General features: G+C 37.5%; 1 protein-coding gene across 5 annotated transcripts in view; it reads left to right on the forward strand.

Annotated features, from left to right (window-relative positions):
* Positions 1-12,780, forward strand: part of LOC113414394 (nucleoplasmin-like) — a 20,427-nt gene extending 7,647 nt beyond the window's left edge. For 4 of the 5 annotated variants that reach the window (XM_087969972.1, XM_026671295.2, XM_087969971.1 and 1 more), the window contains 6 exons: positions 4,355-4,436; positions 5,015-5,097; positions 7,402-7,521; positions 7,973-8,066; positions 10,943-11,052; positions 12,646-12,780. In XM_087969972.1, coding sequence (XP_087826098.1) covers positions 4,355-4,436; positions 5,015-5,097; positions 7,402-7,521; positions 7,973-8,066; positions 10,943-11,052; positions 12,646-12,672 — 516 coding nt within the window. In that variant the 3' untranslated portion in view covers positions 12,673-12,780. The remainder of the gene's footprint in view (positions 1-4,354; positions 4,437-5,014; positions 5,098-7,401; positions 7,522-7,972; positions 8,067-10,942; positions 11,053-12,645) is intronic. The other variant, XM_087969974.1, reaches the window with a different exon arrangement.
* The last annotated feature ends 1,532 nt before the right edge of the window (positions 12,781-14,312 follow it).

A 14,312-nucleotide genomic window follows, 5' to 3' on the forward strand; every position in this document is an offset into this window, starting at 1 on the left:
TCCTAAGTACTTAGTTTTTGATTCACAGTTGAGGTGTTTTAAGAACCCACAAAGTGGGTGAATTCAGTACCATGCTTCACAGCATAAGGTAGTGCTTGACTTACAACAGTTCATTTAATGACCGTTCAAAGTTACAATGGCACTGAAAAAAGTGACATAACCATTTTTCATACTTATGGCCATTGCAGCATCCCTATGGCCACATGATTTACATTGGGATGCTTGACAGCTACTCACATTTATGACAGTTGCAGTGTCACAGAATTATGTGATCCCCTTTTGTGACCTCCTGAGAAGCAAAGTCAATAGAGAAACCAGGTTCACTTAATGAGAGTGTTACTCATTTAAGAACTGCAGGGATTCAACTTAACAAACGTGGTGAGAAAAATTGTAAAACAGGGCAAATTCACTCAAATTTCTCAGTTAGCAACATAAATTTTGGGCTCAATCATGGTCATAAGTTGAGGACAATTTGTAATATGAATAGGTAACAAACTGATTCTTAAATAAACAAACTGGATTGGTTTTGCACAACTTTGTCTCCCAGACAACCCAGGTTAAAACTGGAGATGGTTGGCATTTTGTCTGAATGCAGCTACTAATCAACTGTAAACAGTTGTGATCTTTTTTTTTTTTTGGAACAAATTTTATTAATTTTTAAAAACAATACACAAACAAACAAAATGTAGAATATAATAACATAAGACATCTTTTCTGAAAAACAAGTAAAACATCTTATTTAAAGACAGGATAATTCCAAATTATCACATTTCCATACAAGCACAGTTTAATATGTATATTTATCTTATCTGTTCAATTTCATATCTTTTCCCACCTTCTCTTTATTTTTCCCCTTCCTTCTATTCAGTTATATTTCTTTTGCCTTGGATTGTATATATTCATTGTATCCATCTGTCTTATTTATAATTTCGTTATTCTCTTCCAGCATTCTTCTAACGTTTATTAATTCAAACATAGACAAACAAAACACAAAACATAAATACATAAAACTTCTTTTTGGAAAGCGGCTTACCCCGGGTTACATCTTTTTATACAGACATAAATCAAATTCATGCTCACTTGATATACTATTTCATATCTTATTTAACATTCTATATTTTCTATATATTTTCTCTCTTCATTCACTCTCTTAATTCTATTTTATTTATTTCATCTCAGTTTAAATAATTATACTTGCATCTTTTGTCCGTTCTCTTTCAATTATCTATTTATCTTTTCTTTCTAATACAATATTTCTCCTGTAATCACTGGTTGAAGTATGACAACTTTTTATCTTTCCCCTAAATTTAACACTTAAAATAATACATACTTTCCATACTGATTCTGCTTAGTACATTCTAAGTACTACATTTTAAAATAATAATAATAATAATAATAATAATAATAATAATAATAATAATAATAATAATAATAATAATAATAATAATAAAAAAGAATTAAGTTTATAATATAATAAAAACAATATTCCATAGGAAGTTAAACTCTATTGTTAAATCTTAAACATTTTTATACATTCCCTTTAATGCATTATTAACTCATATAATATTTCAGTTTTCTAACTCGATTTCAAATACTAATATCTACAATACAATCTTATGTACTTTTGCAGAATCATTTTTTAAGTTATATTTTACCCTTTGTCTCTGAAAAAAACCTGTTTTTTAACATCTTGTTTTAAACCTTTATGACTTCTCTTTCCTTTTTCCTTTCCTTTCTTATCAATTCTAGCCTTTTTGATCCCCCATCTCTCAAACTCCACTCTCTTGATCTTCCCTCTCGGTTGTATTTCTCTTTTCTGTTGCTTTCTGACATTGTATCGATTTTTCATCTTATTTTTCCCTTTCTTGGTTGCTTTTTTAGGTTCTGAATTCTCCATTTTATTTCCTTTCTCTTTTCTTCCTCAACTAAGATTATCTGTCCATTAAAGATGGCTTCTTCTTCTTTATCCCAGCCTTCTCATTGTTGTATTTCTTGGTAGGTAGAAATCGCCATTTCTAAAAAAAGAAAAATAGATCCAGAAGAGCCCTTGCCTTCTTGTTCCTCTTCTTTTAGCTTTTGAAATTCCATTTGTAATTCTTCAACTGATTGTGCCATTTTTTTCCTTAAGAACAACCCAAATGTTTTTAGTCTTTCAAGAAATAGTTCCCAAAAATCCCAAAGTCACAAAGCAATCCAAATCAGAACAAATTGTTTCATTTAGCACTTTCTTCTTTTTATATTTTTTCTTCTTGGGGTAGAATTCAGTTACACAGTTCCAAAGTTATTTTTTAGAAGTCTAATTGCCACTTATTTCTGGTCTTGTAAACTCCAAGCAGTCTCCTTCAATACAATCTTAAAATAAGTTCTTTACCTCTTCCCTCCCACTTATAGCAAAAAGATTTTAGTTTTTAATTCCAATGTTCAGAAATCTTTTATCCCCTTGGCTTTAAATTTCAGGTTTAGTTACCTTCTGTGCCCAAGCAGGTTTTTCCAATTTCCATCAGCTATTTCCATGGGGAGGGAGAGGGAGAGAAAAAAACTTTCCCTTTAAATCTTCTTCCGCCGCTTTCACAGTCTCCTTGGGAAACAATGTATCTTTCAAACGATTAAATTTCCAGGGTGTTTAAAGGTTCCTTATTGTCCTGGTTCAGCCAAAAAACTTTCACTTTCTCCGACTTCCTCCTGCACAATCTTACCCGGCTGCAGGCTTCTTTGTGGCAGCCATTACTGACCGCCGCTCCACCACCTTGGGAAAAAGGAGTTTAGCCGGCTGAGGAGGGGGTTTGCGATACCCCCAAGCCCCTGCCCGGATCTCCTCTCTCTTTGGTTGCCTCTACGGGGCAACCATATCCTCCAGATCCAGCTGGATCAGAGGCACTTTGGCAGCGAGCACAGCAGGGACCGCGCACGATCGCGGATTCCTGCCGCCGCCGAAGCCTTGCAAACCGGAAGAGCCCCCAGTTGTGATCTTTACAATAGGCTTTTAAGGTAGCAAATGCAAGTATTTAGTTTCTACTCCTCTGGTGATGAGGTCCACTTATCAATTACTAAGCAAGTAAGCAAACATCTAGGTTCAAAGTGGTAGAGACACAGACTGGATTCATACTGATATAATGTGCTTTGCTGATTCAGGCTTAGAAACCATTTGAATCCATTCATTGTGGTAGCAGAGAACAGTTTCTGCTTTAATCCAATATGATGAATGCACTTATGTATGGCTTATTTATGAACCAGGTTAAATGAACCATGGATCATTGCCTCGGATGACTTTCTTTCACCAAAGCTTTCCAATTTCACAAAAGAAATGAAGCAACTGCCTATTGGGTCTTTAATTGTCAGCTCTCAGCCAGTGCTGCAGATCTTCAATTACAACTTGCCAGTTGCTGGCCAAGCAATCATTGGCTAGCTATTAAGCATTAACAGGAAGGGTCAGCACTCGATTTCACACCACAAAACTGAACCAAAGGTAAATTGCAAAAACACTTGCCTGCTTTCCCTTGGTGGCATATCTCCTGCCAAGTCAATTCTGTATCTGTCAATTCTGTCAATCCCTTTACAGAGCCATGCCATCCACCCCCAGGGTGGAATGCTGGTGAGGTGGGCATTCTCTCCAGCAGCTGCAGAAACTATCCCAGGAAAGTTTACTTTTGAACAACACAAGCTGTTTGCAAATAGAAGTTTGCAATTGCATTAATGGACCACCAGGGGGCTCAGGACCCCTTTGTAAGTGGACTGGAATTTACATCTGATGTTTTGAATGCAATGTGTGAAGCTGATATGATAATGCAGCTATTATTCTGCAAGAAGAATAAGCAGCCCTGAAAATGGAATGAATCTGCATAATACATTGGAAATACGTGCTACAGATATGCAAAATGAGGTTGCTCTGATGAGGTCCTCTCTCTTCCGGGTGCCTCTGGTGAGGGTCAGCCTACCTCAATCAGCCAGCCACTTTGGTGAATAGGGCTTTTGAGCAAGCCTGGGACCTACTTTACTGAAACATCAAAGCATTTTGAAGAGGCACTTCAACCAAAGACTTCAAAGCTCTGTACACCCTGTTATTTACCCAAGAGAGCTTGGGGAATGAATAGTGCAAAAGCTGATAACATTATTCTTTTATTTTTCTTATATGTAACCATTTCATGTATTCACAACTATGTATACATTTATACTTATTATCTTGTAAACAATTGGCAAATCAAATAAATAAATAAATAAAATAAATAAATTAATCAACCTGTTTTCCTCCAGATATGTTGGGACCTTCTTAAATTCTCCTGGAGTTCTGAAGTTATCGTATTCTGATATTTTCAGATCTTCTCCACCTTGACATTGTTGGCCCTTCTTATTCCAGATTCACCTAAACAAGATGACTTCGCTTTCCTCAAATTCAAATTCATCTTCTGCTGAAGGAAATCATGTGTCTCTCTTGTGGGGTAAGAATTGTTGGCAGCTAGTAAAATGAACACCCTTTTATTATTAAATCTTGGGGCTGTTTAAAAATGAATTGAGATTATTGGTAGCCAAGCCACTAGACTAGACTGGTCAAATCCCTTCCTCACTATTATCCATTTGGAGCAGATCATCTCAGGCTACACTGTAGAAATGCAGCAACCAAATACTGAGGTAATTTCCCCCCTCTTTTTTCTCCCCAAAGAGATAAAGATAAATAATTTCATAATATCTCATATCTCCCTTTGGCAATTTACTGAAGTGTAAGAATTCTGAAAGACTGCAGAATATTGCAGAATTACTGACCTCAGTCATCTTTTAACTAAGATGGATGGCAAAACTCCCTCTCTCAAAAAGAAGGGCTTCATAATTCCCCCCCCCCCTCTTCATTTAGAGGGGTGGGGAGAGAGAGAGAGAGAATTGATCAGATTGAGTAAAAAACTCAAGAAAACATGCGAAATACATTTTTTAGCTTAGCCCAGCAGGTAAATATATCTTTTGGTAAATGCTATCCTTTTCTATTTTTCTTTTTTCTATATGGTTTAATGATTTCTCTGTATAGGTTGTGAATTGAATCATACCACCCGGAGATGCGTAGTGAAAGAAGATGATGACTTACTAGAACACTTGGTATATTTGAGGACAGTAAGTTTCAACAGAAGAGAACCTCTGTAGGTCAGAGTTGAACTTGGTGCTCCCTGAGCTTGGGTGTTTGCCTGCAGCCATTTCATTACCTGATTAGGTAATGTCATCAATGCTAGTGAGTGTGAGATCAGATAAACCCCCAAGTGGCCTGAAGAACTCTCAAGAAGTGTGCTAGGACCAGATGGCTGAAAATAAATATGATCCTCCCAACTCCCCCCTCCCAAATCCTGTCAGAACTATTATCTTCATAGCCTCACCATCCTGTCAAAACCAGTGAAGTTTCTTGGATGTCTATAGAGCAGTGGTGGGATTCAAACAATTTTGCTACTGGTTCTGTAGGTGTGGCTTGGTGGGCATGGCTTGGTGGGCGTGGCAGGGGAAGGTTACTGCAAAATCCCCATTCCCTCCCCATCCCACTAACCTGCTTTCCAGCTCCATTCTCCTGTGCAGAGCAACAAAAGAAGACCCAGCCAATCAGCTGGGACTCAATGGGAGGCGGAGAATAGATAGAGGCGGGGCCAGTCAGAGGTGGGATTTGCCAGTTCTCCAAACTACTCAAAATTTCCGCTATCGGTTCTCCAGAACTGGTCAGAACCTGCTGAAAACCACCTCTGTTATGGAGATTCTCAGTCATCTAGATCAGGGGTCCCCAACCGCCGGTCCGCGGACCGGTACCGGTCCACGGAACAACTCTTACCGGGCCGCTGGTTGCTGGGCGGCGCCATCTTTTTTTGGTAAAAAAGTGCTTCCGGTGAGCTTTTCCGGGTAGAAAGCTCACCGGAAGCACTTTTTCATCATTTCTACCCAAAAAAGCTCACCGGAAGCGCTGGCGCCGCCATCTTTTTTGACGCCCAGTTGATGCCGGTACCGGGCCGCGGCGTCAAAAAGGTTGGGGATCCCTGATCTAGATCATGGTTGTCCCAAAGGTGCTTTTGGAAAAGAACTGAAAGAGCTGCTTGGATGAGAAGAGATAGGACTTCAACGAAAAATAAAGTTTTTGAAAAAGCACTTTTGGGACAGCTAGACTTGGATGACTGAGAATCTACCCAGACATTTAGTGACTGTGGGTTTTTTCCCTGTTTATACAGGTAGTCCTCAACTTATGATTGCAATTAAACCCAAAATTTATGTTGCTAAGTGAGAAATTTGTTAAGTGAGTTTTGCCTCATTTCTCAACTTTTCTCGCCACCATTGTTAAGTGAATCAATGCAGTTCTTAAATTAGTAATGTGGTTGTTAAATGAATCTTTACTTGTCAGAAGGTCACAAAGGGGGATCACATGACTCTAGGACACTGTAACCATCATAAATGTGAGTCAGTTATCAAACATCTGAATGTGAATCATGTGACCATGGGGATGCTGCAATGGTCATAAGTGTGAAAAATGGTCATAACATAAGTCACTTTTTAAGTCACTCTGCTAAACAAATAATTCCCTCAACACTGTCCAACTATTTACAAAGTCTGCACTATGTTACTGTTAATCTTCTCATCACTCCTTATCGCCCCTCCCCTCCCACTTGTGACTGTATGACTGTAACTTTGTCGCTTGTATCCTTACAATCTATATCGACTGTTTCCTAGTATGATTTGATTGCTTATTGTACCCTATGAGTATTATTAAGTGTTGTACCTTATGATTCTTGACGAATGTGTCTTTTTTTTATGTACACTGAGAGCATTTGCACCAAGACAGATTCCTTGTGTGTCCAATCACACTTGGCCAATAAAGAATTCCATTCCATTTCCATTTCCATTTCCATTTCCCATTCCCATTCCATTCTATTTTTTCAGTGCCATTGTAACTTCAAACAGTCACTAAATGAATTGTTGTAAGTTGAGAAGTACCTGTATGCAGATAGTAAAACAGTTGCAAGCAATCAACTAAGTTCAGGGAGCATCAAGATTTCCAACAGTAACTTTCCCATATTGTTCCAACCTCTAGACATAATTCTTCACATTTTATTGGAAAGTTTTCCTTTTCATAAACTAATGATGGGGAATGCGTATCCTTCCAGATTTTCATAGATACCAATTCCTACTCTCCCCAGCCAACATAGCCAATTGCAAAAAATAAAAATAAAAAAAATATGATGGGAGCTGTAGTCCAACAATGTTTGTGGGGGCCTTAAACAATGCTTCTGTTTTTGAAAATGCTCCCCGTTCTGCATTCTCTGAAGAATGGTAGACAGTGATATTCAGGAAGGTTTGTGAAGGCTCCGGGACAGCCCTGAAAATCTGTAAAAGCTGCTACATAAATGCTCAGAAAGGACTGCAGGTTGTTTTTTGTTTCTTATCATCAAGGTGTCACTGGGGGAAGATGCTGATGATGAGACCCATGTGGTGGCTGTCGAGTCCAGAAACATGGCCAGTGCTCCTGAGCCAGTACCCATTGTAACACTGAAACATCCTGTCTTACCAATGGTAATGCATAGGGGAATGCGGGGGGAGGTGTTATGTTATTTTAAATTTATATTAAATAACTTACACTATTTTAATGTAATTTATATTCTGTGCATACTTCATAAATGGTTCAGAAGTCTTCCTAACAATTTGGACATGTTTTGGAGGTAGTTTTCTAGGCACTCATATCTTAAAGTGCATTAGGGAGCTATCGACTAGGCAACATCTGATGTAAAATTATTTGGACATGTTGTCCCAGCTAGTAACGTAACGTAACGTAACGTGCAGAATAGAAATAGAATAGAATAGACAGAACACAACAGAACACAGCAGAACAGAACACTTTATTGATGAAGTGTGGTTGGACACACAGAGTAATTTGTCTCTGGTGCAGAAGCTCTCAGTGTACATACAAACAGCAATGTAATATATCAACAACATTCTGAAACATGCCATCTGTTTTTTATAACAGGTGTGTCTTGATGGCTTTGAATTGCTTCCCCCAGTTTCTTTTATCCTAAAATCGGGAATGGGCCCAGTATATCTCCACGGGCAGCACCTGATCTGTAAGTAGAAGCCATGTCTTTTCAGTGCATGTATGAGAAGAGACTGGGAAGTAGTGAGTAGATAATTACATCAGAAGATGTGACTTGGAGTCTGTGTGTACAAATTCAAACCACCAGGAGATGTAGAGGACTGAATCTATATATCTAGATAACAACTAAGAATTAATAGTTTTTTAAATTTCATGTAAAAATATACATGGTATGGGGAGAATATATTTGTATCTTCAGAGAATATATGTAGCAGCAGCTAAAACACCATGACAGTTAATCCATGCAATTTTTGTTGTGAATGAATGATTGCTCAATGCAACATTGGCAATAGCTGGATACAGCTTCCAGATACCAGTGTAGGAATGGAATGGAAAAAGTAAGTATGATTGACATGATTAATATATGAATCTATGATGGCTTTTTAAGACCATGCATGTCAACCTTCCTCAACCTGAAGTCCCTTAAGTGGAGCAAACCCTTAATCCTATCATCATAAGAAAGTTATTATTGATGTTTTGGTCTAGTTACAAAATTGGGAAAGGCTGATATGTATTCTATGAGGGGTTATCTGTAATTGCATTGTGAAATAGCACTATCTAGACGTTGCTTTCTTTTAAAAAAGAAATCAAAGGTTTTCGGTGGGGGAGAGATTATCAATTGAAGTGATAGACAGGAGAAGGAGTGTCTAATCTTTTCCAAAGTTTGGGCTTTTTAAAAACAACAACAACACCATGTCTTTGTAAGCTGCTTCTCCACACTAACTGCAACTGACAAATACAGGCATGCTGAATTTATGAGTATGAAAAGAATGGTTAAACACCCCCTGTGTGATCTAATTTGTTCAGCTAGCTGGGTTTTGGGATATGGGGAAAAATCATTATTTAACTTACTTTCTTGCAGGCATCTGTTGCTTTTTTTTCTCCCTTCTGCAGGGAAATGTAATATTTTATTCTTCATCCAGTTTATGAACCATTTTTAAACTTCCTGTTCAAAGCAGTGCATAGCTAAACCAATAATCTAAACGATATTGAAATTTAATGTGTTTTCTTGCTAAGGAAAGTGACCTACACACTCAGATTTTGAGTTGTTAAATGTTAACAGCTGTACAAACTGTAATATTTAAGACGAACAAAATTTTTAACATTTTACAAGCAAGTAATACCCATGCATGTGTGCCTTATAAAATCATACCATGCAGAAATCAATATCCTTTTTCTTCTTCAACTGGTTTCAATTTATATGTTAATTTTTCTAACATTACTTAGATCCTCATTTTAGATATTTCCATGATTTTGTTCTTATTGCTAGTAATGAAAACATGTCAATAGCACCTTTCACATTGGTATAGAAGAACAAGTCAGGTATCTTTATACAGTCTTATCTATAAAGCGATTTTTTTTCGTTTTTTAACTGAAATTTTTAGTTTATTCAAAGCTTAAAATACAAAATGCCAAAATATTTTTAAAAAGCAAAAGAAGAAAAAGTCACACAACAAAGAAGACATTTTAAAAAGTGTCTTAAAAATAAAAGAAAAAGACTAACACTCTTGCATTTTATATATCAATTTATTTTATTTAATATTTATTAAATTTAATATTTGGTCAACTGGAAATATTGCTAGGTAAAGACAGACCATGTATTACAAATATAATAACAGGGATTAAAACAGTATTGAAGCTATTATTGAGAGTGTTCTGTCGCCAGTAAAGAGACTCGCAGACCGGAGTTGAATTCAGCTCTTTAATAATAACAGTAACTTCAACTGCAGTCGAAACGCAGCAGTCTTTTTTATAGCGGCTGCTCCATGGATCGCAACCAATGACATTTAGTTAAACTTCCCACCGCTATTGGTGGCCAATCAGGTACTAACGTTACTAACCAATCGTATCGTTGCTTCTGTTAACCAATAGGAACATCACCCTAGAAGTCTCTATTTAAATACACTACAGAGAGGTTTTGCTATGAGGAATGAAACCAAGAGTGGGTTAGAAGGGCATCCTGAACAACCCTTTACATATGAATAAAAATAAATAGTTTGAAATTCAAATTCATGAACCTTACTCCTACCCAGATTGACGCTTGGCTTCAGTGTCTAAAGTCTGAGACTACTCCTATGAAACCTGGATTGGACAACCATTTATTAGGGGCCTGGAGGCTAAAGCATATGCAGAACAAATTGGGTTTGTCTAGTCTAGTGAAAGGAAGCACTAGGGGTGACATGATAGCAGTGATCCAATATTTGAGGAGCTGCCACAAAGAAGAGCGGTCAGCCTATTTTCCAAAGCACTGAAAGGCAAGACAAGAAAAATGGATGGCAACTAATCAAGAAAAGAAGCAACATAGAACCAAGGAGAAATTTCCTAACATTGAGAACAATTAACCAGTGGAATAACTTGCCTTCAGAAGTTGTGGGTTCTCCATCACTGGGGGCTTTTAAGAAGAGAGTGGACAGCCACTTGTCTGTATTGTGTAGGGTCTCCTGCTTGAGCAGGGGATTGGACTAGAAGACCTCCAAGGTCCCTTCCAACTTGGTTATTCTGTTATTCTCTGCTTTCCTCCCAGCATTTTAAAAAAATCCCAGCTTTAGCTACCTTTGTGACATCATGCTGCTCTGGCTTCCATTCTGCTGCTCCTCCCCATGGATTCATTTTAACTGTCACAGAACCCTTGTTGGTGCTGAGGACGGTGGCTGAGCTAACGGTGGTCAAAGGAAGGTTTACCAGCTGCCTCCTTAAGGGCACCGCTAGGCACGCTGCTTTCAGACATCTCTTGCTGGTGGTCCAGAGCGTTTTTGGGTGCTAAGGGAAAGGAGGGGATGCTCTTTAAAGGGGCCCAGTGGTGGTGGATGTTATGTTTAGTACTACCTTGCAATTCTCTCCTGCAAGTGGAAGATGACTCTGACTACGAGCCGACGGATGATGATATTCCAGATGATGCCGATGTCGATGAGGATAGTTTTGATGAAGAAGAAATACCAAGTCCGGAGATGCCAGCTGTGAGTTAGGTTGATTTTGTGGGTGATGGGTTTCCATAGTCAGGGTGGATGGATTGATAAAGTTCAGTTGTGCTACGTTTCTTACTTTTGCAGACTTTTCTACCACCTTTAAAAAAAAATCTAAAATCTATCAACCTATATTATTCCCAGTCCAGAGTTATGTACAGGTAGTCCTTGACTTACAACAGTTTGTTTAGTGAACGTTCAAAGTTACAATAGCATTGAAAAAAATGACTTGTGACTTTTCCAGTATCCCCATGGTCATGTGATCAAAATCCAGATGTTTGGCAATTGGTTCATATTTATGACCATATTGCCATGTCCCAAGATCATATGATCACCTTTTGTGACCTTCTGACAAGCAAATTCAATGAGGAAGTCAGATTTACTTAACATCTGAGTTACTAACTTACCAACTGCAGTGATTCACTTAACAACGGAGGCAAGAAACATGAGGCAAAGTTGTAAATGGGGCAAAACTCACTTAACAAATGTCTCACTTAACAAGAGTAATTTTGGGCTCAATTGTGGTTGTAAGTTGAGGACTACCTGTATTTAAGATAGTTATATATACATTTTCTAAATAAATAAACCTTATTCCTTTAATATATTAATGTTTGCATCCTGATGCTTAATTGCTCTCCATCTACATAAAGAGCTCATCACCACAATCTCTCTAATTGGCCTTAGGGTGCTATTGAGTTCAAAGACAGCAAACTATAATAATGTCTTTGCAAATCATTGCAAAGATAGTGTGTCTTACATACTGATTACTAATCAGGAGACAGAAAAAGTACATGTAATTTCTCATATGCTAGTTGAAAGGGAAGGACAGAGTTAGTGTCTGTCCTAGACAATATGGTGACCACAGAACTCACCAACTTCCCTGTTTCTTCTGGCTTTAGAGGTTTTTTTTTGTTTACAGTTAAAAATAATAATTGAGCTAGTACTGAGAAATAATGAATCAGTGTTCAGCATCCTCCTTATTTCCAAGAATCAGTGTTCAGCATCCTCCTTATTTCCAAGAAAGTCCCTAGATGTTGTATAAATTTCATTGGCTTTCTTAATAAATAAAACTGGTGAGTGGTTTTCAATAGCATTGCCAAAAAAGTGTTCATCTGCTTAGGAAAAAAACAAGATTAGTAGATTTGGTTCCACTGGTTTAGCAGAATGCAACCTAGGGGAGATAGGGGCAATTTAATATAAAGATGGATAAGCCACATTCACCACAGCAATTATTTATGACCAAGGAAACAAATGATCAAGACTAGTTCTTAAAATTCTAGCTTTCCCTCTGGTAGAGCATGATTTTTTCCTTGGCTGCCTTCTTTGAGATAGAAAAGGAATGTTCTTTGTAAAGACTATGAAGTTCATTTGAACATAGGTAGTATTTGATGTAGTATTAAGGCATCATGCTAGAATCTGGGAGGCTGTGAGTTCTAGTCCTGATTTATTTATATATTGCCTTTATTATTTTTATCAATAACTCAAGGCACCAAGGATGCCTAACTATCCACCCTCCTCCTATTTTCAACACAACAACAATTCTGTGATGTAGGTTGTGTGAGTGATCTTTGAATTTCTTTTCCATAGGAAGAGACATCAAATCAAATTTCCTAGCTGCAGCAAGTATTATCTGAAGGAGACCTGCCAAAGAATCGAGTTTGGATTGGTTCCTGCTGATGGATTTTTCTAAAGAAGCCTGATTAAAAATGTATTGCAGTAAAAGCAATTGTTGCTTGTGGGTCTACCATAGTCTCCTTTTTGGATGGGTGTTTGGGAAAGGCAGGTGCTAAAGATATCACCAGTGACTATTTTTTTTTTTTTTTGATAGTGACTCAAGCCAATGTTATTTATCAGATGCAAGAAAGCATGCTGTGGAAAGTGGGTAGCATTTTTCATTGCCCATATTCATGAACAATGGTGTCATCATCTAAGTCTAGGGCCCCATTTGGCAAAATGGGTAGGGCAGTCCTAATCACAGCAGGACATACTCAAGATACAGATGACCAGCCTACATTACTTTAGATTACCTTCTGTGTGAATTGAAGGAAAATGTTTATAACTGAAATAAAAACTGCCTTATGTTTTTTTTTAATTCAGTCCATGACTATATCCTTGTCAATTACCAATGCTCCCCCTATGCTATTGGTCTGGAGAGATCCTAAGCACAGATCTAATATTTAGATAGGATATGCCATACTATATGATATAAGTTAAATAAAGGGTTGCTACATTCTCAGGCATGGCTCCTAGAATGGCTCCACTTGTCCAGCTCATTCAATTGGACAAGAACCACATAGATTTTAGCATGGTATCTTTAATGCTTAGCTAGAGGTCAATAAACAATGTTGAAACTGTCCGAGAAAACTTCCTCCCTCCCTCCCTCCCTCCCCTCTTCTTGGAATGAGTTGAAATTCTTCTTCCCAGACTTTGTGTCATTTAAACTGTCAACTAATGTGTCTACTTTTCATTTGTCTATTCTTCTTTCCATTTCTTCCCCAACATCTTCACCATTTCTCATCCCAAACTAAGTTTATCCCAGGAATGCACAACCTGAGGTTCTATAGGTAATTAAAAATAGTAATTAAACATCTTTCTCTTCAATCCAAAGGGAAATTTTCCCCTATATTGTTCCTAGTAGATTAAGAACCCTGTTGAATTAAAATTCTGTTCCCATGTAACCTATTAAATACTTCTAAAAGCATCCTCTTGGCATTGCCCAGTAATTGGCATTTAACTGAGTGCTGGCCACCTGATCATGAAGGCAAGAAACAATACAATCTTAGTTTCATTGTGAATAAACAACTAAGTCCCATCTAACATTAAATCCATCTGCATTAGTGGCAATATATTATGAACAGCAAGCTGGTTTAGAACATGATGTCTTGATAGACCAACTAATGTAGTGTTCTATATTTTGATTGTGGTAAGGTGTCTGTAGCTTCAACACTTTGGATAGGAATCACCTGAATTTGTACTACAAAACATCTATTAACAATTGTGGAAGTTTGTCATTGGCCAATGATAGGGCTATTGTAAGCAGAATGCTAGGTAATTATGTCTTGGATTCCTTCTTCTCTTAGAATTTGGAGCCAGCAGCTTTGAGAATTTATGTTGTTGTAATCCCAGTAGTTTCTCAATGTGTCAATTCTGAGAAAGTCACCAAAGGAGATGGAGCTTAAAGACATGTCTTACAAAGTATATGGGCTGGGCTCATACCAGTTGCTGTACTAAAAATCAATCAAACCATGTTATGG

This window comes from Notechis scutatus, chromosome 7, assembly GCF_049901735.1.
Source record: "Notechis scutatus isolate UNSWTSFEM ecotype Mainland chromosome 7, rNotScu1.2, whole genome shotgun sequence".
Classification (NCBI taxonomy): domain Eukaryota; kingdom Metazoa; phylum Chordata; class Lepidosauria; order Squamata; family Elapidae; genus Notechis; species Notechis scutatus.